The sequence below is a fragment of the Procambarus clarkii genome, chromosome 18, assembly GCF_040958095.1.
Source record: "Procambarus clarkii isolate CNS0578487 chromosome 18, FALCON_Pclarkii_2.0, whole genome shotgun sequence".
NCBI lineage: Eukaryota > Metazoa > Arthropoda > Malacostraca > Decapoda > Cambaridae > Procambarus > Procambarus clarkii.
The window spans coordinates 4,899,936-4,926,561 of record NC_091167.1 but is presented as its reverse complement, the minus strand read 5'-3'; the positions used below and the strand labels follow the sequence as shown (position 1 = coordinate 4,926,561).

The window sequence follows — 26,626 nt, the reverse complement described above, 5'->3', positions numbered from 1 at the left end:
GGTGTGCATATGTCTTTGGTTGCGTGTGCGTAACCATAACTTACGCACACGCAACTTGAACCATAACTTGTTCCCTCCATCCCGGGCACAAAATGTTCTACCCAAATACCTCACCTGGGAATCACCCACAACCAAAATTCCCTTCCTTCCTTCACCGGCGCTCCCTCCGTTGACTTACTTTTCGAGTGAACTGCGGGCTTCCTACGGGATATTAGAATGACCTTACTTTAATCCCTCTCCTTCTATGCAATATTTCTTCCTCTTTATCCTACAGCTTTGATCGTTTTCTTGTGTAAATCATTACTTAATGTTTAACTTAAAATCATTTACCTCTCCTGTTTTATAGCAGGAACCGTTTACGAACCGTTCTGCTGGAACGGTTCAGCAGGAATCGTTCCAGAGAACTCGCTTCATTTATATACAAATATCTCGTTATCTCGCTTCATGCAGGTCGGCGTTCAATCCCCGACTATCCAATTGGTTGGGCACCATTCCTCACCCCCCCCCCGTCCCATCCCAAATCCTTATCCTGACCCCTTCCCAGTGCTATATAGTCGTAATGGCTTGGTGCTTTCTCCTGATAATTCCCTTCCCTTTTCTTCTAGCGGCAGCTCAAATTCACAGCGGGTGTGTAATTGTTGTTAACATCTTGCTAGTACAATTAGTAATTTTGTACAAATTAACTGGTTAAGTGGTAATCAATGAGCAAATTAATAAACAAACATTGAAGATATTAAAGTCCCCAGGGCCACAATAGTGTTTGCCAGAGCTTGTAAAAGAGCTTGCAGAGCCCCTATCTTGTTATTGAACAAATGGTTAGAGTCTAGCAGAGTTCAGGAGCCGGGGAGGGTTGCTTATGTAGTTCTCATATTCAAGAATGGAAATAGATTTCTTGCAATGGACATTGCAAGAGATCATTGTCCAATTAGCTTAATATTCATTGTAGGTACATTGCTTGAACTGATAGTCACAAAATTCATTTGTTTGTCTTTAAAGACATGGATTAATAAATGAAACACAATGTAGTTTCACTAAGAACAGACCATGTTTAGTTAAATTACTTTCACTCTTGTCTTGTTTATTTTAAGCAGTTAATTACAAAGAATATCTTGGGGGGAGGGTCATGATTAGTAGAAATTTAAAGCCAAAAAATTTGTATATGAATGTATGATTTATGCAGTACAGTTTTGGTCATCATACTTTAGGATTAACATCAATTCACTAGAACGAGTTCAGCGAAGGGTAACTAAGTTTATCCCACAAACTAGAAACATTCCATATTAAGAAAGGTTGAAAAATTTAGTTTACATTCGGTAGAAAAGTGAAGAGTTAAGAGTGACAGAAATGAATGGGCATAACAAGGAGGATTGTAATAAGCTATTAAATATATCAACGCAAAATAGAACACGAAATAGTGGATATAAATTGAATGGGTTTAAATTTATAAAAGACCTGGGTAAATACTAGTTTGAAAACAGAGTTGTTGATTTGTGGAACAAATTACGAGGTTACATAATAAACGTGGGATCCCTTGATGGTTTCAAGCGTAGGATAGACATAGATAGATGAGGTTGGGTGGATATAAACAGGAGCTGCCACGAGTAAGGCAATAGTCCTTCTGCAGCGTCCTTAATTCTTGTTCTCATGTTCATAAAGGTGGTATTGACTGCCAGCTTCTCATGGTGGAAGTTGGCGAGTATGAGGCCAAAGGCAAGCCAAGTAATGAGCTGCGATATTGTAACAATTGACATGCAGGCTTATTGCATTCTGATAATTATTGCATTAACAATTTGTTTCAGGCTGTTCTGCGGTACAACATTCCTGAGGCCGAGGCGAGTGACGCCTTCGACATGACCGTCAACACAAACACCGTGCCGGATGAGAAGTGCGTGACCAAGCGCATCACTGTGTGCGCCTCCTACCGCCTCCCGGACGGCAAGTCCAATATGGCCGTCATTGAGGTCAATCTCATTTCCGGTTACATCCCAGAGAAAGATGATCTGAAGGAACTTCTTAAAAAGGATAAAAATATAAAGCGATATGATGTAGATGGCAGCAAGATAGCTTTCTATATTGAAGAATTAACTGCTAAAGACACTTGTGCAAACTTCCGTGTAATAAGAGACATAGAGGTGGAGGAGGTCAAGCCCGGCACAGTGCGTCTCTATGACTACTATCAGCCAGAGTTCCAGATCTCAAAGGTCAGTCCATCGTTCCGGGTTGTCTTTCCTTCCTCATCTTTCATCAACAACAAAATGCTATTGTTTATTCTGCTAAATATTTAAAACTTAAATATAAAAAAATGAAATTAAATGAATTGACTTTCCGATAGAATATAATTTTTTTAATAATTAAATTTGTCGTATTTAAAATGTATTGCATCACATTTTTATTACTGGAATAGTTTCCAGTTTCAGTACAAATTGATTTTGCTCTGTAGCTTTTGAACTATTTATGTGTTCTTTCATAGGACTCCTACGTTATAGCCAGACCGAAATTGTACTTACAAATCTCTTAGAGCTTATGTATAATTATGGGTTGAATGCAACGAAATGGCCCTTTTTGGCCGGCCTAAATAGCTTGCCAGGCCCCGGCACTACTGACCCGTCACACCTCTAGACGTGTTCCCACCCACCCGGACACAGGAAAATAATCTAATGAGCTTATAGTGGCGATAGGGATCCTAGAGCAACCTCATAATCGGTAAATACTGCCCAGGAAGTACTTGTGAACGAAGACAAATTGGGTGTCATTATGAGAGAGAACAGGAAAGAAGGGAAGAAGTAGGTTGCCGAATGCCAACATACTACGAGCCGCCTTAAAGCAGCCCCGAACAACACAGGGAACAACTACAGGAACAGGGAGCAAACGAGGCCGCCCAAACAAGCGAATTTCATGACTTTAAATGTTTGATTTCTGGGCTGGTCTTCGGTAGCTTTCCGGAGCAAATACCCAACAATGCCTTACAAATACAAATATTTATTCAGGTAAAGTACATACATACAGGGTGAGATACAAAAGTTGATGGATTTATAAATAGAGCTAGTACATACAATGCCTAAAGCCACTATTACGCAAAGCGTTTCCGGCAGACTTAGTGACGAAAACCAACTTTGAACTGCAAGAGAGAATAATAAAGAAGCACAAAGATGAACTAGGCTGGCCAGTGAGGGGTGAGAGGCCGGGACCACAGAGCTTGGGGGGAAGAACAGCTGATAAAGGTATCCCAGCTCCACAGACAAGGCGAGGACTAGCAATATGCAACAGATAACGAGCAGTCAACACTGTAATAGCGTCTTCAACCCACAGCTCGAAAGTGTACAGCACACAGCTCTAAATATCTTACTATCACACCTAGACAGCGGCTTGTATGAGGGAAAGATCACAACACTGTCTGCAGGTATCAGTATAGTCGAGGACAAGGTCACCTGACACAACCTGACCTATACCCAACATGTAAACATTAGCGCATTAAAAAGTGTGACTGTTATTCTCAAGGACCGACAGACGGTCGCCACACAATTCCTGAACTGACTCTAATTGTTTCAGTGAATATCGTAAATAAAACAATTTATGGTGTTTCACCCCCACAAAGGGAAAGAGGAGGAGTAGAGATGTCCTCTATTGAAACCCCTAGCACCCCTCCTCCACACATAAGGGAGGAAGGATGGGTACAAAGGCCCTTTATAAAAACCTTGATCCCCCAACAAAAGTTGGGGGATCCCCAACCCCCCCCCCCCCAACAAAAGTTGGGTGGGGGGGTTGCTGGGAAACCATCTTGATGGGGTTTGATGATGGGAAAGTTTGATTCGATGGGAAACGAACTCCCATCGTTTCACAAACACAGTTTGTGAAACGCTTAGCTTAGGCCTCGTAGCCTGGTGGATAGCACGCAGGATTTGTAATTCTGTGGCGCGGGTTCGATTCCCGCACGAGGCAGAAACAAATGGGCAAAGTTTCTCTCACCCTGAATGCCCCTGTTACCTAGCAGTAAATAGGTACCTAGGAGTTAGTCAGCTGTCACGGGCTGCTTCCTGGGGGGTGTGTGTGTGTGGTGTGGGGAAAAAATAAATAAATAAATAAATAAATAGTAGTTAGTAAACAGTTGACTGACAGTTGAGAGGCGGGCCGAAAGAGCAGAGCTCAACCCCCGTAAAAACACAACTAGTAAACACAGTGGACGAATTCAGAAGAAGGGACTAGGCTTCTACAATACCGTCACTTACCCCCACAAGGATCCACCGCTAACACTTTCGCGCTTTGGTGACAACAGCGTCGTCACCAATTTTCCTCCTGACTACGCTGGCGTGCCGCGCTCACGAGAAAAAATATTTGTATAAATTCCATTTATTATCCGATCAACTTGGGGATAGTTTACAAATGTTTGCCATGAAATTTACGTTTTCTCTAATAGCCGACCAGCTTATTAAAGAGAACGGCATGGCAATGAATCATCGTGGTAAAACAATTGTATTATTGTCACGACGAGTTTAATCGACGTAGTTTTTATATATGTTGCCGGTCGAACGCATCCTTATGTGACCTTTTATACTTATGCTCGTCTAGAACATTCTATTGCAAACACATTGGAACAAAAATGAAATACATACATCGAAAAATAATGTCAGGACAGTGAATTGAATATTCACTTTTCAAAGCGGGTTTCGCCGATATGCCGCCGAAGGGGAACACTTCGGCCACTTCCCACACTGTTATGGGTGAGCTACGACATTAAATCTATATTTATATGGATATGTCCGTGTAGATAATTTTATTGCAATTTCAGTGATACCAAAATTAACGCTGTAGCACAACTCTGGGCTTCACAACCATTAAGAGAGTGGAAACATGTTTGGAGAGAGAGAGCTGTTAAGAGAGCTGTTTGGCCCTCTCGGCAAGTGATCTATCTGAATAGTTTATTTGGTGTTGATATGCCTTATGCTTTGGCGGCATTTTATAGGTATGTTCTTATAGACAATTCTATTGCGAACACAGTGATACCAAATTTAAATACGTACGCCTACAATTAGTGTCAGGACAGTCAAAAGAGTATACACTTTTCGGTCTTACCGCTTAGGCGCGCGAAACACCGAAAGCACAAGGTGGATGTTTTTTTCTTAACTATCACAGCTAGACAGCGGCTTGTATTAGGGAAAGATCACAACACTGTCTGCAGGTATCAGTATATATAGTCGAGGACAAGGTCACCTGACACAACCTGACCTATACTCAACATGTAAACATTAGCGCATTAAAAAGTGTGACTGTTATTCTCAAGGACCAACAGACCGTCGCCACACAATTCCTGAACTGACTCTAATTGTTTCAGTGAATATCGTAAATAAAACAATTTATGGAGTTTCACCCCCACAAAGGGAAAGAGGAGGAGTAGAGATGTCCTCTATTGAAACCCTAACCCCCCTCCTCCACACATAAGGGAGGAAGGATGGGTACAAAGGCCCTTTATAAAAACCTTGATCCCCCAACAAAAGTTGGGGGGGGGGGTTGATGGGTGTTAAATAAAGGAGTGTCTGTACTATGGGGGATCTATTATAACATGGGTGTAGGGGCAGTAGGTAGCATTCAGAGTTATCAAATATGGGAGAACTAAAAGGCCCGGCCCCCAAAATAAACTATCCACAGTAATAATAACTTGCTACTAGACCATGTCAGACTAGAGGTTGATCCTAGCACTCCCACACAGGAAGAAGGGATACTCCGTTACTACTTACTTATTTATTAACCCCTTAACAACCCCCCATATACACTCACACCAATAACAATAATAATAATTACTTTACCACACTATCTTACGTTAAAAGCCTTGGTCCACATAGACAGGATACAAGGTTTACACTGAACACAAGCTAGGGTAAAGTTCTACTATGGAAACACTTGAAGCTAGAGTCAGCTTAGGGTAGGGAGACCACGTGGTTCCACTGGGACCCCCTTTAGAATAACTAGTAATATAAACTTTAAAAACACCTACTACACACAAAGTATACTACTATACACCTAGAACACGTGTATGCCAGAGAATGAATAATGTACACAGTATATACTTAGCTTGGACAAGACACAGAAATAAGGAAACGAGGAGGAAGGGTAGGAGGATCCTATCCACCCAACGCCAGCTCAGAAAAAGAAAGACTCTCAGTCTCCTTTCCCCGAGCTGGCTCGCTGCCGGCAGACTGCTCAACTAATCGTACCGCAGCCCTATACCAAGTTAACTCAGGTTTACTTTACAATTGATTAGAAAGTATTAGTAAACATAGTTGGTGCCTATGTTATTATTTAATAATATACCCCAACCTCAGTCTTAAATGCTCTTTGAAAAACAAGAATAGTCTTACGTCTGGCAGGGAAGATACAAACAAGGGCACCTCGTGATGTGTTTTCAATACTAAAAGGCAGTTTATTAGCTCAGTTTTGACCTCTGGTTTCCACTGAGGAACCCAGGGTCGTAACAATGGGAAAGCATCTTGATGGGGTTTGATGATGGGAAAGTTTGATTCGATGGGAAACGAACTCCCATCGTTTCACAAACACAATGGACGAACTCAGAAGAAGGGACTAGGCTTCTACAATACCGTCACTTACCCCACAAGGATCCACCATTAATATGTCAGAAACAGCAGAAGTCTGAGGCCAAGGTTGTTTAATAACCCTTATCAAAGGCGGTGGCAGAGGCAAGTACAGATGCCAGCCAATCTCCCAGCCCCAGACAGTAAAACTAAGAATTTAACTCAAGTCAGTATACCAAAACTTCAGGATTCTTAAAAGAGAGGAGGCTCGCCTCCCACAGTGTTGGCCACAATTGAAGACCTGCAAAAGCCAAAACCTTGAGGTGTCTGGATGGAGTACAATAAGTGTCTGATGCTGTCATCCTGGAGAGCGGCTCAGCCAACATAAACAAATAACAACAACAAATTTTGTTTTCCTGTAAGCTGCAAGCAGCATTAACCGAGTTAATTCTGCTTGCATTAACGAATCAAATGATACAGAAAATCCCAAAACATAGAAAACTTTATTATGAAAAATGTTTGGTTAACCAGACACCCAATCCCATTGGGAACTATATGGGTGGTTCATTAATAAACGTCCAGACGCACCGGACACAAGGGGAGCGTGGGCCAACTCAAGAAAGTACAAACGAGGAAAAAGTAGACGGTGCCACTGATATCAATCCCACGAATCCATATCGTCCACTGAAGTGGAATCGTATAAACGAGCAAGATACATCGTTACACAGGGCACGACGAAGCACGAATATACTGAAAACAAAACAAAATATGCACACAAGGCACACCTACCTAACTTGTGGTCACTTAATGGAACAACGTCCTGCTCTCTCTCGTCCAAACTGCGTTGTCCATGTCCAGCCTTAAACCTCCTTCTCGATTGCCCTGATTTTCTGGCTGTTCGTGTGTCTTCCTTTCCTAATCTCTCTAGGAGTCGTTGTCTCTGATTACAATCCTTGGCGAATTCGATACCTTGATATCATTCACCTTAGGCCCCCTTCTGTTTTCGTATTGGCATCTTGAGTGATATCATGCTCCGTTTGAAAATCTTGCAACACAGACGGTGCTACATTGACTTCTGGCTTGGCGGCTTCTTTGATAATTATTTGTGTGCACAAGGACCTTTAGAATCTCCCCTCAACAAGTTTGGGTTGAGGAACCAAGTATTATTCAGACACCGGGGCAACTGAAGCCCACACTATAAGACGATAGCTCTGCTGCAGAAACAGGAAACAAGCTGATGTCAGGGAAGATAAATCTGAAATACATTCAGGGAGAACTACATCCCTCCTATCTTCTTTCTTCTTAACTGAACCACAATCGTGAAAAGTAATGACGAATAAAACTAAGGAAGCTACCTGCCCCCCACCCCATAAGATAAAGACAATATATGTCCCAAGTAACGTTAACTCCTCCTATGTTAGACAACAATGATGGTCTTTACAAAGAGCGTCTTGGGGCCAGCCATGTGAGTCAACCGGACTCGCAAGTGAAACAAACACTAAGCTGACTTTAGCTGCCATTTGGTGATGCTCTTGGATACTAATGCAAGTTATCTTGACATTGGCAAATTACCGTACTCTTCTTCCATCGTTTTTCCCTTATCAAGGTATGTAGTTTGTTTTGCTGATTGTCTAATTTGCTATACTGTCTGAAAACTCTGGTGCAGTGAGGAGTTTGTAAAAAATGGTAGACGTTGCTGTGAAAGGTGAGAAGCAATAGGTGGAAGAGGTGAAACTGGTTCAGGAGACTCAACTTTATTATTTATATGGTCGTAGTTTACCACAACGAAAATATTAATATATATTTTCTTCTCTCATTGCAGAGCTACACGCTTCCTCCTCCAACTGAGTGCCGCTAGGACATACACTTCTGATAATATTCCTAGTATGCTAAAATGATGCTAGGATCAATAGCTTGTGCTGGGATAACAACTGATGCTAGGACTGACATTCATTCATAAATTTCTAGAAGATTCCAACGTTGCAAAAGTGGTGGACTATGTTAACGAACACATCCGACTTCATCCTACAGTTATCATCTCTCCGTTATTATCTGTTTGCCTTGCAATAATGTTTGCCTATAATTTTATTACCAATCAAAAGGGACATCTGTCAGTTATTTGTATATGTATTATCTCGTGTACTTTGTGGTTATTGTGCATTTTGATTTTCCATCGTTAATGAAAAGTCTGTTTACACGTGTGTATATCAGCAGTATCAGTTGTGTGTATTCTGAGTGAGAGTAAACATGTGCCTTATTGTTTGCAACTGGAACAATTAAACAGTTTTTGTCAAAAAATAGTATAATCCTTCTCCGGAAATGCCATTTATTGTACATTACTCCTCTAGTTTTTAGCAACCACGGCAAGTCTTTCCATTTGCTCCGATCCTGTGCTGTCTTAACCCTTTGCAGGGATAAGGCTAAATATTTGTTGCAGCCAAAATCGAGAATATTGAGATTTGTAGTTTTGTCACTGACCTATAGAGAGAAACCTGGTGTTTCCATCTGTACCAGTGAACTTAATCCTACTTGGAACTTTAGTCGAAATAGTTGATGAAGAGGTGTTGTAATTTTAGAGTAAGAGGTACAGATTTTTGGTCAAGACTAACGTCTCTAATTAAACTAATTCATAGAATATAGTCACCACAATGTATAATATCGAGCTCATTCGTTCATTGCCTTGTATAGTTAGTTTAAGTTAATAATCCATTGTGTCGGGGGACAGACAGCCAGTGTATATTTATTACATAGGCTTATATCGAGGTCCTCCCCCATCGCCCCGGGGTCGAACTACTGACCCTTCCCAAGATGAAGCCCCACAAGAAGCTGACTAACTCCTGAGTACCTGCTTACTGCTAGGTGAACAGAGTCATTAGGTGATTCTCGTAGTTCCCGATTGTGAGTCGGGAACGAACCCGACTGTACTACCAGGACCCTAAAGTCTCTATCAGGTAAATCAACTTAAAATATTATGCCGAGTGCTATTTTTGCGCATAATTGAAGGTGATTGGACACTGTTTGAAGCTGAGTTTTTATATAGAAATGGAAAATAATAGAAAACGTAGATGTCTTGCATTTTACCCAAATCGACCTCCAGTTTGAAAATACGATGCATATTGGAAATATTACTCCTGACCATTATTTTTTTTACTGTAATTCAGGGTGATTGCACATATTTGAAGTTTTAAATTACATCTTTTTATATGGGAAATATGACTATAGGTGAAAATAGATATTTGTCATATTTTACCCATATTGATCTGAAGTTTCAAAACCATGATGGCTATTTAAAATCTGATGCTTTAGTGCAACTTTTGTAGCGTAATTCAGGGTAGTTGCACACATTTGTAAGTTTCACAATGGATGAGAAGACTTTTAAAAGACAAATGCGATCAGTAATTAAAGGAAAGTTATCTGACTGGAAAATGTCACCAGCGGAGTACCATATGGTTCACTACCAATAGTAATGTGTATTAACTATATAAATGGATATCTGCTAGAGGGCATACAACATTATATGTTTGCAGATGATGCAACATTGGAGAAGGGAGTTTGGGAATTAGAAGACTGTATTGACCTCCAAAATGATCATGACAAAGTGAGTGAGTGTAGCTATACATGTCGAATTGATTATGTATCTCATTCCATTATGTAAACAAATATAATGGAATGCAGAATAGCGGAAAACAGGCCAAACACAACCTACACATTATGTGAAAAGATAATAAACACCTGTGACAAAGTTTTGGGGTGATTCTGAATAGTAAACATTTTTTATAATATAAAATTATAAAATAAATACAATAAAAGGAAAGCTACTAAAGAATATTGCGGTACACAAACACCACCAGACACAGTGAGAGAAACAGTGAACCAAACCAAGATACAAACATACACCATACCAATACCAAGATACAAACATACACCATACCAATACCAAGATACAAACATTCACCATACCAATACCAAGATACAAACATTCACCATACCAATACCAAGATACAAACATACACCATACCAATACCAAGATACAAACATTCACCATACCAATACCAAGATACAAACATACACCATACCAATACCAAGATACAAACATTCACCATACCAATACCAAGATACAAACATACACCATACCAATACCAAGATACAAACATACACCATACCAATACCAAGATACAAACATACACCATACCAATACCAAGATACAAACATACACCATACCAATACCAAGATACAAACATACACCATACCAATACACAAACAAAATAAAAATACATACACAACGTTAATACAAAACACCGGTTCCCAGGGCACATTAGATAGTTGCGCACTAAATTTACTCCAACCACACTAGTGGAACACAGATAAGGTACCACAACAACCACACTAGTGGAACACAGATAAGGTACCACGACAACCACACATGTGGAACACAGATAAGGTACCACGGCAACCACACATTGGAACACAGATAAGGTACCACGACAACCACACATGTGGAACACAGATAAGGTACCACGACAACCACACATGTGGAACACAGATAAGGTACCACAACAACCACACAAGTGGAACACAGATAAGGTACCACGACAACCACACATGCGGAACACAGATAAGGTACCACGACAACCACATAAGTGGAACACAGATAAGGTACCACGACAACCACACATGTGGAACACAGATAAGGTACCACGACAACCACACAAGTGGAACACAGATAAGGTACCACAACAACCACACATGTGGAACACAGATAAGGTACCACGACAACCACACTAGTGGAACACAGATAAGGTATAACGACAACCACACATGTGGAACACAGATAAGGTACCACGACAACCACACAAGTGGAACATAGATAAGGTACCACGACAACCACACATGTGGAACACAGATAAGGTACCACGACAACCACACAAGTGGAACACAGATAAGGTACCACAACAACCACACATGTGGAACACAGATAAGGTACCACAACAACCACACAAGTGGAACACAGATAAGGTACCACAACAACCACACATGTGGAACACAGATAAGGTACCACGACAACCACACAAGTGGAACACAGATAAGGTACCACAACACCCACACAAGTGGAACACAGATAAGGTACCACGACAACCACACTAGTGGAACACAGATAAGGTACCATTCCAACCACACTAGTGGAACACAGATAAGGTACCACTACACCCACGCAAGTGGAACAAAGATAAGGTACCACAACAACCACACATGTGGAACACAGATAAGGTACCACGACAACCACACAAGTGAAACACAGATAAGGTACCACGACAACCACACATGTGGAACACAGATAAGGTACCACAACAACCACACAAGTGAAACACAGATAAGGTACCACGACAACCACACATGTGGAACACAGATGAGGTGTGGGGGAAAACCTGACTCCAATAACTAATAATTAAATATATACTTCGATTGCTATGAAGGACCACCACTTTTTGAGAAAAAGTGGAAAACAAAATAAAGCAATGGAAAAACTGTTCCCTAGAACTATTGTCCTATGGATCTTAGTGAAACTGTATTTCTGATATAAATGGAGTCAAATTAACTTACACAAAATTGGGGGGTTACATGCTAAAAGATTAATACATCCCTTGTATTATTCTGGTGCTGGTTCTTCACCAGAGTAAATAAAATATGAAAGTAAATAAGGTTGATTATATAATATTAATTGGAGGTAAATGCTCCTCAATATACTACTGAAATGTTGAACAGTATCAGTAAATCAATGGGTTAGTATAATTGATCTCCTTTAGAAATCACAACTGTAATTACAGAGTTATTGCAACAGATAAAAAAGGGACAGCTTAGCTGTAAATCTAGTGAGGTGTAATCAGTTGCTACGCTCCACCGACGACGTGTTGCATAGGGCAAATTGTTGCACGGAACGGTGGGGAAGCCTAACACCTCGGTTGACGTCGCCTTGGTACTGAAAGGCAATTACATTGTAGAAATCTTCTACATAATAAGTAACTACAAATAAATCCTAAATCATGAGGATAACTGTAGGAAATTTCAGCCAATATCTGTGCAATTTATATTCAAGCACTATAAATTTCTTCTAGAGAGAAATAATAAAATAATCATCTATTTAAATTGTAAAATCACTCAAGACACGTACGGGATTTGTTTGTTTGTTCTACGGCCTAATGACAACTAGCCTAAGGGGACATCTATGCTCAAATCCGAAAAATTTCGAAAATTTACGAAAAATTCTGAAAAATACTACAACGTTCTGGCAACACTGTGGTGCAAACCGTTTTATGTTATCTTGAAAAATAACGTAATTAGAGTCAAATTTCCCGCTGCAACTTTCGTGAATCCGGTTCTCGCGGCCTGGGTGCGCCGTGGGGTGTTGTGTCTTACATTGTAGAAGTCTAATATTTCGTAATAGCGTGGAAAATAACGTGTTATGCATAAAACGAATATAAACTCACTCATTGGCAACAGTCTCGTGTGAGAGAGGGATGGGCTTGCTGGCTAAGTCAGTCACTCTTTGTGTCCCTCAGCTGGTGGATGTATCGTGGATGCGCTCCCACAATTTGTGCTATTTTTACTGCAAAATGACGTACAAAACGAAGATGAGGAAAACTATGAAAGCATGCTAGCTGCCCGTAGAAGGTGCGAGCTGGCCAGAATCGGTAGATTACGCACTTTGACGAGTGAAGATCGAGGCGGCCACTCAGCCGCAAGTGTTGCAGCCCGCTGCCCCCCCCCCCACAATCGCACCCTCTGCCCCCCCCCACAATCGCACCCTCTGCCCCCCCCCCCCACAATCGCACCCTCTGCCACCGCACATTTTCCACCTTCTACTCCAGGTCTTGCACCTGCTACTCCAAATCTAACTGGACTGGTACTTGAACAAAAAGGACAAGGATATGCAGAGACCAACGAGACGCAAAACCAAACAAAGAAAGGCCCCTGAGGGGGCCCCAGCTATGGGCAGGTGCCTACTAGTGCCACTCCAGTGCCACCTTGAGGACCCATATTTCTGACCAATTATATTAGGTTAGTATGTTTTAGTGTTATATTGTGATATTACTTCATAAATATTTGTACATATAAAACTGATGGCAAATATATAATTTTTTTTTTTTAATTTTTTTTTTATTTATCAGGCGATCTGCATGGAACTTGTACACCTTACTGAACCCAAGCCTATCTACAAGGGTGCAAATTTTGAATGATATTGGTCAACATCAACCTCAGCTAAAGGTGGCTGAACTTTGACCTTCGTTTGTGCAGGTAAATATTTTACAATTTTATCTGCTTTCACAGACTTTATTTATTATTCACTTTACATGAAACTTGCACATTATATGTAGAGTTTATGTCTCTAAAACATTGTGGTGGCTTTTCTTTCTACGTAGATTTATTGATTTTATAAATATTTATAAATATCATATTGTTACATAGGATTTTTGGGAAATTTGCAAAATCTGTATTATTGCACTAAATACATCTGGGATAAAAATCCACCAGACAAATCTTTATTATATAGTAAGGTCATAGCTAAGTGTCATAGAACTGATTTCGGTTCACAATTGTGGGCTGTGAAATGATTTGAACATTGTTAAAAAATTGTCTAAAAAAAACTTTATTTTTTTTCTCCCTCTCTATTTAGGCTGCGATGCTGAAACTTGGCCCAGGTGCAGCACCTTTCACATGTATCAGGATAATAAATTTTCAATGCCCTACAACAACTTTTAATTTTCATCTGACAAACCCCTAAATGTTAATTGTGACCACATAATAACAAAAAGGTAAACCCAGCTGCCGAGCCATGTGTCCGTTGATGTGGAGACTTGAGCAATTTTTCGTCCTCCAGCTGCTGCTTGAAAGGCGTTGACTTTGGAATTGCTCATATACTAGTCTGGGACACGGCTATTGTGCCAGATAACGTGGCACCGCTCTACTGGTCGTTGGAGCGAAATAAATGGGATCAAAACGTAGCTCTGCTACACGCTGACAATGGCGACAACGCCGTGCTCTCTCGTTCTCTCGTGTCTAGTGACGCTCTCCCGTCATCCTGCTCTTCCTTATTGCGCATGCGCGGCTCTCGATAGACATCTCGAGCGTAAATGTATATATATATATCGCAATTGACTAAGAAAGGAAGAGATAATGGCGAGTATTAATATCACATTAAATTCTTCTGTGATAAATTAGAATTTCTCGTAACATAAATTGGTTTATTAAAGTTGTGCAGCTAATCGAGGAAATTAAAGTAAAATCATTTACATTAAAGTAATTTCCTCTAGAATGTTCAATATCAACTAAATAAGGGAGTTCCAGTAAGTGGTTGCATACTACGAAATTAATCTTATTAGTAAGTAACTATTTTTAGTAAAGGAAATGATAAACTGGACTCTTGTTATAAATCCAACTAAATGTGGAGAGAATTCATGTTACTGCCTGTCGTTCCTCACGTCGTCACTCTGACTAGGAAGAATCTGGCAATATGTTTAAATAAATCAAGATAATGATTAAATCTACAAGTTAGTGATTTTAGTAACTACTGGTGGTTAATATAAAGGTTGCATAAAATACAAAGATGTATAAAACTATTGGTTATTTCCAACATAAGGTACCACAACAACCACTCAAGTGGAACACAAATAAGGTACCGTAAAAACAGAGCACTAAAAACACATAACAGTATATACAGAAATCATAAGACATAATAACATACACAATGGTCCTCAACTAACGGAGGCCGTTACCACCCACCAAGATACGTAACAAATACAGAAAACATACCAACATAATAATTCCCTACAAGGGAAATCTAATAAAGAAAATGGACCAGCCCACACAATGGCAATAATATAAAACCACATTGCAGTTCTCCTGGCAAGGCTGGACACCAGCCAGCAGCATGACAAGCAAGGCTGGACACCACCCAGCAGCATGACAAGCAACGGCGGACAGCCAACTCAAGGGTCCAGGCCTAACACAATATAACCTACATCAGCCGATTCACACAAACATCCAATAAAAATAACAGGATTATGGAAACCCATACAATCATTTAAGGGTGAGGATGCAGCCTCAACCCACGATACAACGACTAACGCCGCCGCCTGCTAAACCCTATAAGACTTGAGCAGCAGCAACATAAGCCGTCGTGAACCACCGAGCAAGAACCTTCGAATCACTGTAGCCACCACATCGTGTAGTGCAGCCTTTTCCTCAAGGACCCAAATATCTGAGTCACATCGTACCTTTCTAATCTACTAACCCACAAACAAAAAATGTAGTCGGACGCCAACATCCCTAACATGTTACAAACTCTACTATTCCCTCCCGGAAACGACAAGAGGAAAAATCGCAGCAAATCTACCCGCAAATCAGACCCACAGAAGGTAACATTCATACCCCGAACCCAGTCTACCAAACAAGAAACCCGCCGACAAAAGTAAAACACACGAAGTTGAGACTCGCCCGCCCCCCCCCCCAGTGGACACAACCAGCTGAGCCCACAATACCTAACATAAACAACCGCTCATTGGTAGCCAGAATCTCATGAAGAAATCGAAACATCAACTCCCGTTATTTAGGGTCCAGAAACGGCGCCCGCAGAGAGCCGCACTCTGCCCCCCAATCAAATAACGGATACAACCCCTCCACACAGTGCGCCACAGGAGTAGACCGGCAGCGTGACGAATGCTAAGTCCATACAGACCGGCACCTCCATTAGATAACTCCCCTGCATGGAACTGAAGTACAGAGCCAGGAATTTGAGACCATCCCCTAACTCAAGCACCCTACGAAACATCACCCCCAAAAAAGCCATCGACTTTACATACACATCAGCCAGCCAGACCCTGACACAAGGAGGACCTGCGAACCATCGGTTGGTAGCGGCCACACCACACATACCGAAAAACAATCTTTTCTAAATCCAGCGCACGGGCCCTGCTCAATGGGAAATAATGAACTAAATACCATACCTTAGAAAGAACTCGACAACAGACGATTAGTGCTTGCTGAAAAATCGTCAAGACCTTCTTGGACAACATCCCCAACGCCGCCACCGAGCGAGCAACCGCCACCCAATTATGCAACAATAATTCCTCATAAGAAACAAACCATGTGATGCCCAGCATACGAACTGATCGCACCACCGGCAGCCACGACCCCTCCTACGACTCCCGACCAGCACAACTCCCCAGCCCCATAATACAAGATTTTTGGCGAGTGGTGACAGCACCTGTGGCCAGCTCAAAACTATGCACCACGTCCTTCACACCAACCACTGAATCCACTGTAGCCACAAACACAGTCGTATCATTAGCATACCCACCTATTCTCAGGTCAAACCTGTTGGGCAACTATGGAGAGACGATAGAGCCACTGGCCCGCACCGCTCGAAACAACGGTTTCTGAAATATTACATACATACATAAGCATCGACAGGGGAAGCCCTGCCGAACCGAGCGCCCAATGGAAAGCGGAGTATTAAACAACCCATCCGCACACACTCTCAACTACAACACCCCTCATACAACAAATACGCACCCAATGTATAAACTGGGGGGCAACGCCAAGCCTCTCAAAACACCACAATACAAAATCAATGGCCACATGGTCGAAGGCTTTGGATCAGTCCATTTTCATCAAAGCTGCCGAACCCCCAGACTGCAACAGATAGACAATCAGATCCCGGACCAGTTGTTGCAATGGACCAACGACCTACTCGACACCCCACAAAACTGTTCCCGAGAAAGCAGAGAGCCCACCACTGACTAAAGTCGATTCACTAACAGTTTCGATATGATCTTGTAATCCTGATTGAGAAGCGTTATCGGACGCCAATTAGCAAAGAATACGTCGCCAGGCTTAGGAAAGAGTCGCACAATTCCAAGCGATAGGACCCCACCAACCGCATATGCGTAAAACAAAACTGGACCACCTCTCTGAAATCAGCTCCAATAATATCCCAACATGTTACATAAAACTCCGCCGGCAGCCCATCATACCCAGGCACCTTGTCGGAAAATCCGACACCATATAATAATATTGCATGCAATTGCAGATAATATTGCTTCCCTTGTATACACAAGTTAACCCATAGAAAATGTAGCTTGGAGTGGAATTTTCCGTCAATAGAAAACGGGATATCTTTGCCACATACTATTATAAATTCACCAGCTGTTGTGTTGTGAATTATTCTTAAATACATTAGTCTTTGGACTTTTGCCATCATAAAAACATCTCATTTGAATTAACTTAATTATCAGTATCAAAATAAAGTAAATGTGACCCTTCTATCAGTTATTGACATCTCTACAAAGTGAGGGAGGCGTTAGTGAGGAAGAGGTCAGCCATTGTTTTTAAGACCAGAGGCGCAGTGGAGCAAATTCGGCTCCTATAATTTCTCTTGGACGAAGTGTGATGGAGATCAGAGTAGTGGTCTTCCATCATCAACATGCTGTCAACATAATCAAGGAAAGTGGCCTACCGAAACCCGTTTATCTAATCATTTTTGGCCATTAATGTTAGGTAGATATTGGGCGAACCGGTTAGAATGCGAACCGCCTCATACTAAAAGTAATTAAGCCTTGGTCCTTATGATTTAATATACAGTGTTTTCTCTGATATAGCTGTCATATATTAGGATTCTGGCTTTACAGCAAGCGCCCTTTGACAGGTACAAGAAGAGGAAGCAAGACTTGATACATCAGTTACTGCGTGATGGAAGCTAGCCTCAATCGAGGATAATTTGGTGTCTACATCCTAGTTATACCTGGTGGACTAAGCCTGCTGTACAATAAGATAAGGAACCTCCTCAATGTATACTAATGTATGTAGTTAATACTGTAGTTTGATTGACTCCATATATATAAATTCAATATAAACCCCCCCTAATGTGTAAGGATCGATTTGTGAGATTATTGCAGAAATACAGTCCACTTAACATCATACAAATTGCTATCGAAATATATAAATTAACTTAAGTATAAATTCTATATAAATTCTTATAAATTAAATATAAATCTCACAGGTCGGTTCCTACACACCTGGCCCTTTCTCAAGGACCGTACCACATCCCAGACCTCCGTAAAATCAACTTCACCCTCCAAAAAGCGAACAGTCCAACGACGACAACCCAGGAGAACCAAACCCAAGAACAAATTCCTCCATACGCTGATCCCCCCCTCCCCCTCCTATAACGTTCTTCAAGCTCCTGCCGACCATACAAAAGCACACCATCCGTATTCGACAAAATCGAACCTTCAGGCATACGAAGACTAGTCAACACCGACTCACGATCCTCCTCCTCTTTTTAGAGCAAGAACTGTGAAATACGTTCCTTAAACAACCGCTCCACTACCCTAGCTCGGACCTGCACCCCCGCGGCCATCTCCTCCTCCAACTCCACGAATCTGGTCTTTATACAACAAAATCTCTACAATAAACATCCTCTTACGCTTCTCCTTATACCAGTCACAAATACAAGGGAAACAACGTTTCCTTTAGACATTCAAAGCTCACCGTTCATGAACGTCGAGACACTGTAGCAATAACCCGTTCTCAGACCAAGTCCATTCTATCCAGCGGTCGACCCCAAAGACGCAGTCATCAATTTTAACATTCTGTTCATTCATAACTAAACTTTTCTCAAATATAAATTAATATTATTTTATTTAAATAAAATCAAATATAAATATAAATTAATATTATTTTATTTAAATAAAATCAAATATAAATATAACTTAATATTATTTTATTTAAATAAAATCAAATATAAATATAAATGAATATTATTTTATATTAGCATATTGTGCATATTTAGGCACTGGTTAGGTTAGGTTAGGTGATTAGGTTCAACTGTCGATTATTTGTGTTTGTAGTATGTGGGTGAAGCATTTACCGCGTTGTGATTCAAATAAAACTCGTCAGTGAAGTACTTGTTCCGGAAGTGTTTGGACGTCATCAGTTGTGAGTCGTGTGTAAATCGTTTTTCATTCATAAACAGAAGGTTTGGCGGCTGGATTAACTAGCTTGGATCTTCGTATGCGAGGACAGGCTGAACTATCGGGCGATGGGACCTCCGACTGTAACTGGAACATCGCCCAGGGAATCATCAAAAGAACCAGGCAGAATGAGGGGCTCAGAGAAGGGGGAATCACCCAGAGGCTTGGCAAGCACACCCCTCTTCAACATCATCCGCAAGTCACGCCCCTCACGACCTCTGGCACAAGTGTAGAATTGACATTCCAAAATTGGCAAGGGGACAATATTATGTATACCAACAACAACACTGCCCAAACTTACACATAATGATGCCGTCAGCATACTCCACATGCTAATGACATCATTAGGCAATCAGTCAGCAATCTCATCTACTGACTCACCACACAATAAAGTACATACATATACATGCAAATGAAACACATGGAAATGGCATTCACATAATCAATGAAAATTATATCACTAGATCAATTATCCATAATTATACAGACCTCAGGGTATCCACTGACAACCCTGCAACACTGGCCTGCCTACCTCTGCAATGATATAATTAATATGCGGCAACATGGCATTAATCTAGACTGAACGATTATATAGAATCGACAGAACTGGATCACTTATATGGTAAGTCTCTACACTGACCAGTTACATACTCGAGTCAGTCTACACACAACATATAACTATATACATCTACAGTGTGGTACTGTGTACAACATCCATCTCCAGGTACATCACAACCAGTCACCTGGACGTCAGTACAGACAGCTGTCTCTCAGCTGCTTCCCTCGCCTGGCAGGCGCTATGGGACAACCCAGCTGTTACCGAAATTAACAACAGTTCTGAGACACTATAACAATGATTTTTGTACTCACGGCTCCTTAAATCCTCAACACATTCATTTGCCCGGTCACTACCTCACTGGCTGCAGAACACCTAGCTCGCTCCACGTGCGTCTACTAGGTGTGGCCCTAGGGTGTCCAGGGCAGGTGGCCAAGCGTGGCCCAAGGGGGTGGCCAAGGCATGTGGCCACCATGTGGCCCTAAGGGGTGGCCACGAGTAGCGCAGGGCGTCACAGCGCCCCACCCAGGCTGGGGCAGCGCGGGTGGCCGGGGCGGTGCGGGGCCACCTGGGGTTGCCTCAGGCTGGCTGGCTAGCACCCACAGGCATACAGAATGGGGATGGGAGATCACCTACACTCCCATCATACCAGAGCATGCCTCGCTCGTACACCGGGTGTGTTAATGCCGGCGTCACCACATGTTCACAGCCAGGTGGAATTCAAAGTCCAACAGGGGCCTGTAATATCACCACAATTACACTAGGAGGCCCTGCCCTTAATCCACCAATTGTTCGTTAACACTAGACAGGATACTCGGACCCGATGTGAGGAACCAAATCGGATACACCATGAGGCCTGCCAGCTGCCCCATGGGTGAACACTGTCTCTTAGATTTTTTCACTTGTTCCTTCCGTGCTCCGTGGCCCCATTTCACGCAAATTTGGCCTCGACACAACCCAGGATGGCAGGAGTGCCATGCACGATGAGTAATGAGGATGCCACCTCCACCCAGACACTTTCTCCCCAGCTTGGCGCCCAGCTCAGACTGAAGATTTTTGGCGGCATAGGGGAACTCAAATGCCCATATCTCCCCCCCTACCTTGTCTTGACCAATCAGCACAAAGCCGGCACGGCCCTATGGTGCCGCTCCCAATTACAGCCGTTAACGCCAAAACTCACCTAGAGGCAGAGGTGCCGCTTCCAATCACAGACGCCCTCACCCTGAGGCGTCCCGTGACGTAACAAGGAGGGGGAGACCTAGGACAGTGGCACTGTGTCTCACATGGTGGGGGGAGGCGACGTTCACCCCTCTGTCCCCCCCACCTCTAAAACCGTTGAGAGTCAAGTACCCTTTCATACCACTCACTCTCAAATCTCATCCCATTTCACAGAAACAGGAAAAATTCTGTAACTCTCTCTAAGGAGCAATCACAGACCCCTAGCTAGTCCCAAACGACAGTCCTTAACATAAGCTTTCATCCAACACCACACAAGTGCATGTAGTTTGAAAACTTCTTGTCTAGAGTCCCTAGAGCGACTCTAGCCTAATCTAGAAAACTAGCTGACGGAATCTTCATTCCCACACACTCCGGTTGTATATTCTACTAATACAGCATCAGAGAAGGGAACGAACTATCAGGAGAAAGCGCTAAGCTATTACGTCTATATAGCACTTGGAAGGTGTACTAACAAGTAAGATCACAAAACACAAGGAATCACAGTCTACATAACCCTAGCCAACATAACATCAGAACAGGCACTCCTGCTTATCACAATAGCTTGACCACTGTGGCATGGCCTTAGGTGTCGTGGAAGACAAGCGAAATGCTGATGTAATATACACAGACTTTGCAAAAGCTTTCGACAACTGTGACCATGGTGTTGTTGCACATAAAATGCGTGCAAAAGGAATTACTGGCAAAGTAGGGGGTTGTATCTTTAACTTCCTAACAAACAAAATGCTGAGTGTAATATTCAACACAGTAAAATCTATATCATCTACAGTGAAAAGCTCAGTCTCCCAAGGAACCGTACTTGCTCCGGTACTTTTTCTCATCCTAATATCAGATATAGACAAGGATATAAACTTCAATAATGCATCATCATTTGCAGATGACACTAGAATTTTCATGGGAGTAGACAGTATAGAGGACACAGCAAACCTTCAATCGTATAGGCCTTTCAATGGGTCAATGAAAATAATATGACGATTAATGAATAAATTTCAGCTACTGAGCCATGGAGAAAACGAAAATATCAAAACGGACACAACATATAAAATGCAGTCAAATTACACTGTTGAAAGAAAAAACAATGTAATCTATTTGGGAGTTGTGGTGTTTTGTGTTGTTGTGGATGGTCTTGGTTGTTGGGTTGACATAAAGCCATTGTTTGGTTACCGACTTTAATACTTGACTAACAGTAAATGACCAGCAGCGGGCTACCGTGGTGAGCCTCCTGCACGCTGTTTACATACAGCAGCTGTGTGAAACACCCGCATACACACGGTTGGTGTAGTGTACTCACCTATTTGTGCTTGTGGGAGTTGAGCTTTAGCTCTTTGGTCCCGCCTCTCAACCGTCAATCTACTTGTGTACAGATTCCTGAGCTCGAGCTCTATCATATCTACATTTGAAACTGTGTATGGAGTCAGCCTCCACCACATCACTTCCTAGTGCATTCCATTTACTAACTACTCTGACACTGAAAAAGTTCTTTCTAATGTCTCTGTGGCTCATTTGGGTACTCAGCCTCCCCTTAGTTGCTCATTAACCTCCAGCAAGTGAGGATGTGTTGCTCCTCTCTCCAGCATGTTGACTTATCTATAACTCCTTATATTAGCCCACTGTCTCAATAGAATGTCTTCCCTATATTCATATACATTCTCTATGATCGCTGGGCACACGATCAAGCACTGGCAAATATTCTACCAACTAATCAAATGAGCTTACTTCAGAATTCGGGAAGTGAGGGCACCTGCCCTCTGATGCTCCAAGATGGCATCACTCCTGGCAGCCCAACAAAATCACTTCAGGTCTGCCTCTCACAGCTTATCTCCTCCTGACTTGAGTACACAAAGACTCCTGGCAGGCTTCACACAGAAATACCTGCTTACTCTCCTCCACTCGATTATATAACACATTAGAGTTCCACACAGGCAAGACCACCCACTAGGCTGTCTCTAATATCTTCATAAATACTGATAAATGACGTGCGTCACGTCCTCGGCAGCTTCCTCGCTAGTTGTACACTGTAGCCTTCACTCATACACTTTATCCAGAACAGTATTCATCTATCTTCCCAGGAGACAGTGACGTACGTCCATTCCCGACGACTGTGGCAACTCAAGTGACACTTTACGATGTCCGCCAGCGTCATGTCACAAAATGCAGACACTTTATTCTCTTTAATTTTCATAAGATGCTCATCCTCTGCTTGTATGCTTTTAAGTCACTCACTGTCGTTTACCTAATATTTTTTCTTCCTCTGACCTCCTAATTTCTGGTCAGGTATGCAGAATAACCCTCACTTGGTAGACTATTCAGCAGGATACCTGGGGTTCACATTGTCCTTAATATTAGACTCTGTGCCAGTTCTCTCCCTTTGGAAGATGAGTAAAATTCTACCCACTATATTATTATCTAAGAAGTGTATTATTTCTATATCATATATAAATTATATTAAAATCATCTCAGATTCATCTACAGATTCACTATATCCTACATCTGGATCCTAGATGACAATGCCTATGATCACAAACGCCTTAGGGCCCATGGTGTCTACATTACTTTGTGCATGATTTCTCAAGGATCTAGAAGCTTCGAGAAGAATATGTTAATTAAAAAAACGATTGGAACAATCAATCGATTTCCGGTAAGGATTAAATCAAATCCTTAATAAAACTCAATAGTACTAGCATGTACTACATATAATCTTTAAATCTCATATCTAATTATATTATAATCACATCTTATCTCAATCATATGTTTGGAGAGTAAAAATAATCAATAAATATACATTGGAAGCTATCCTCTCTAGGAAAGAGGGCGGAGCCAACTCCTGAGTGATGCGACCTATGGGGCGCCCCGGGGCATAAAGCGTTTGTTTACATATAGAGTGGAAACGTGTGACGGTACCTTGCGAACATTATACTGTAAAGGACGCTATAATGACATATCATTATCACCAGTGATTATTCTCTAGAACTGGGTGAGTACTTGGACAATATCTACACAGAAAAAATCCTAGTACTTTGATAAATAGGAGTGTCGAGTGGAGCACACCAAGTAACGCCGCCTCCACCACACCTATCTTATCCGACTGCAAATGCAATTATGGACATAATCAATTAACAACGCTACCAGAATAATAAACAGCGAAGCTGTGACATAAAATATAGTTCCTAAACTCGACAAGAGAGTTAAGCAGTCTGGCAACTCGACAGACAGGCACCCGGCACTCACACATAAGTATATTGAGTTATTTTGATGTATTAATTGGCCAATTGCATGCTTGTATAACTTTGATATATCCAATAAGTCTGTTTGTCGTTACAGAGCGAGGCAACGCCTCATATTTCAGTAAGTTTTTATTAATATTACAGTAACTGAAGCTTTTCAATGTATATAGACACTCATGAGTGTCATTGTCATTGAAAGTCAAGTCAAGCTCAACTGAATCTCTTCATATAAATTGAATATATATCTGTACATATATAATATATATTAAGTTAACAATTGCTAACTTAGTTATCTTTATTTTATCATATACGTTTATCATATTGAATATAATCTCTTGTACTTAGTTAATAGTATTTGGACCACAATTAAGGTCATTTGATTACATATTCACATACACTGTATCATACCTCTATAATACTAATTGTTGTGTTTATTAGATTAAGAATACTGGCTGTTATAGGTATGGTGCTAGGCTGGACTGTACTCACCTATTTGTGCTTGCAGGGGGTTGAGCTATTGCTCTTTGGATTTGGAGGGTGTGAACCTACACACTTGGTACTGCCAAGCTAGACCACTACACCATGAGGAGGGTGTGAACCTGCACACTTGGTACTGCCAAGCTAGACCACTACACCATGAGGAGGGTGTGAACCTGCACACTTGGTACTGCCAAGCTAGACCACTACACCATGAGGAGGGTGTGAACCTGCACACTTGGTACTGCCAAGCTAGACCACTACACCATGAGGAGGGTGATTGATTAATAAAGATTATGCCACCCAAAAGGGGACACGGGCATGAATAGCCCGTAAGTGGAGGCTCTTTGGAGCCATTACCAGTACCAATAGCTGGTACTTGGTATCTGTGGATGGATGGGATGGGCATGGTCACTCGCAATTTATGGTCCCCAGGATGCTTAGTTGCCAGGTTGCAGTTTAATGTGCAAAGCGACGCTGTATATCTGAACAGAATAACCTCGGTAGTTTGGTTCCAACAGGATCGTCGTCCTTTTCGAGGAATTGCAGTTGTCCGTCTGGGAATTTGCGGTGAAATTCTGGGTCGTGGTATTCTTTTTTCAGTATTGTGAGATCAGTGTAAGCGTTCATGGTGTGGGTGTTGCTATACTTGGGGTGCGGGTATTTGTTCTAGCCGATTATCTTGTTACATCTGTGGGCCAATTTTCGTCTGGTGTGTGCGTTGCCATTGAACTCGCTGGGCGGAATGAACAGCACATAGTAAGTATTTATAATCTAGGTTGCACAAGGCGAGTATTTATTATTTAGGTTGCTGTTTCGACCCTGGGTTCCTCAAGTGGAAACCAGAGATCAAATTGAGCTAAATAAACTACCTAATATTTGACACGCTTGTCGACTTGTCTTTGTTTGTATCTTCCTTGCCAGATGTAAGACGAATCTTGATTGCTCACAAAGCATTCAGACTCTTGAGCTTGTTGGGGATTAGGTATAACATTGTAGTAATTATTAACTTTCCCTAGACCGAGTAAAGTAAACAATATGGCACATAGGTGAAGATTGTAATGTGTATAGCTGCATGATCAATTAGGCTCTTCCCGGCACCACATAAATCAAATCAAATCAAAATCAAAATGTTTATTTAGGTAAGGTACATACATAAAAGAGATTTTACAAAAAGTGATGGATTTATAGTTAGGGCTAGTACATACAATGCCTAAAGCCACTATTACGCAAAGCGTTTCAGGCATAAAAAACTTAAATGACTAAAGCTTAATACTAATTGAGCATAAAGAGTAAAATGAAAACATGGAATGAAAACATAGCTGAAAAAGCAGCACAAATACAATTCTGTCGACAAACAGCGCTCTTTAAAAAAACAGACATTGGATGACATTAGAGGGGTAAGGTAGGTTACAGGGAATTTATTAGGTATAGCTTCGTTTTTATCTTAAACTGGTTGAGAGAGGTACAGTCTTTAACATGGTTGGAAGGTCATTCCACAATCTGGGTCCCTTGATTTGTAGAGCATTTCTAGTTTGATTAAGTTGTACTCTAGGAATATCAAAACTGTATTTATTTCTG

At 41.6% G+C, this 26,626-nt stretch overlaps 1 protein-coding gene and 1 long non-coding RNA gene across 3 annotated transcripts in view; both read left to right on the top strand.

Moving 5' to 3' along the window:
• Nucleotides 1-26,626, top strand: part of LOC123750139 (alpha-2-macroglobulin-like) — a 434,012-nt gene that overhangs the window by 248,948 nt on the left and 158,438 nt on the right. Inside the window, exons 26-27 of one of the 2 annotated variants that reach the window (XM_069326236.1) lie at nucleotides 1,800-2,201; nucleotides 8,347-8,822. The exons of the other annotated variant lie outside the window; for it this stretch is intronic. Coding sequence (XP_069182337.1) covers nucleotides 1,800-2,201; nucleotides 8,347-8,382 — 438 coding nt within the window. The 3' untranslated portion in view covers nucleotides 8,383-8,822. Of the gene's footprint in view, nucleotides 1-1,799; nucleotides 2,202-8,346; nucleotides 8,823-26,626 lie in introns of those variants that run through there. 2 annotated transcript variants of the gene reach the window in all.
• LOC123750140 (uncharacterized) lies at nucleotides 13,442-14,275 on the top strand. Its single transcript, XR_006771973.2, has 3 exons — nucleotides 13,442-13,580; nucleotides 13,691-13,817; nucleotides 14,197-14,275. It is a non-coding gene; the product is annotated as an uncharacterized lncRNA (long non-coding RNA).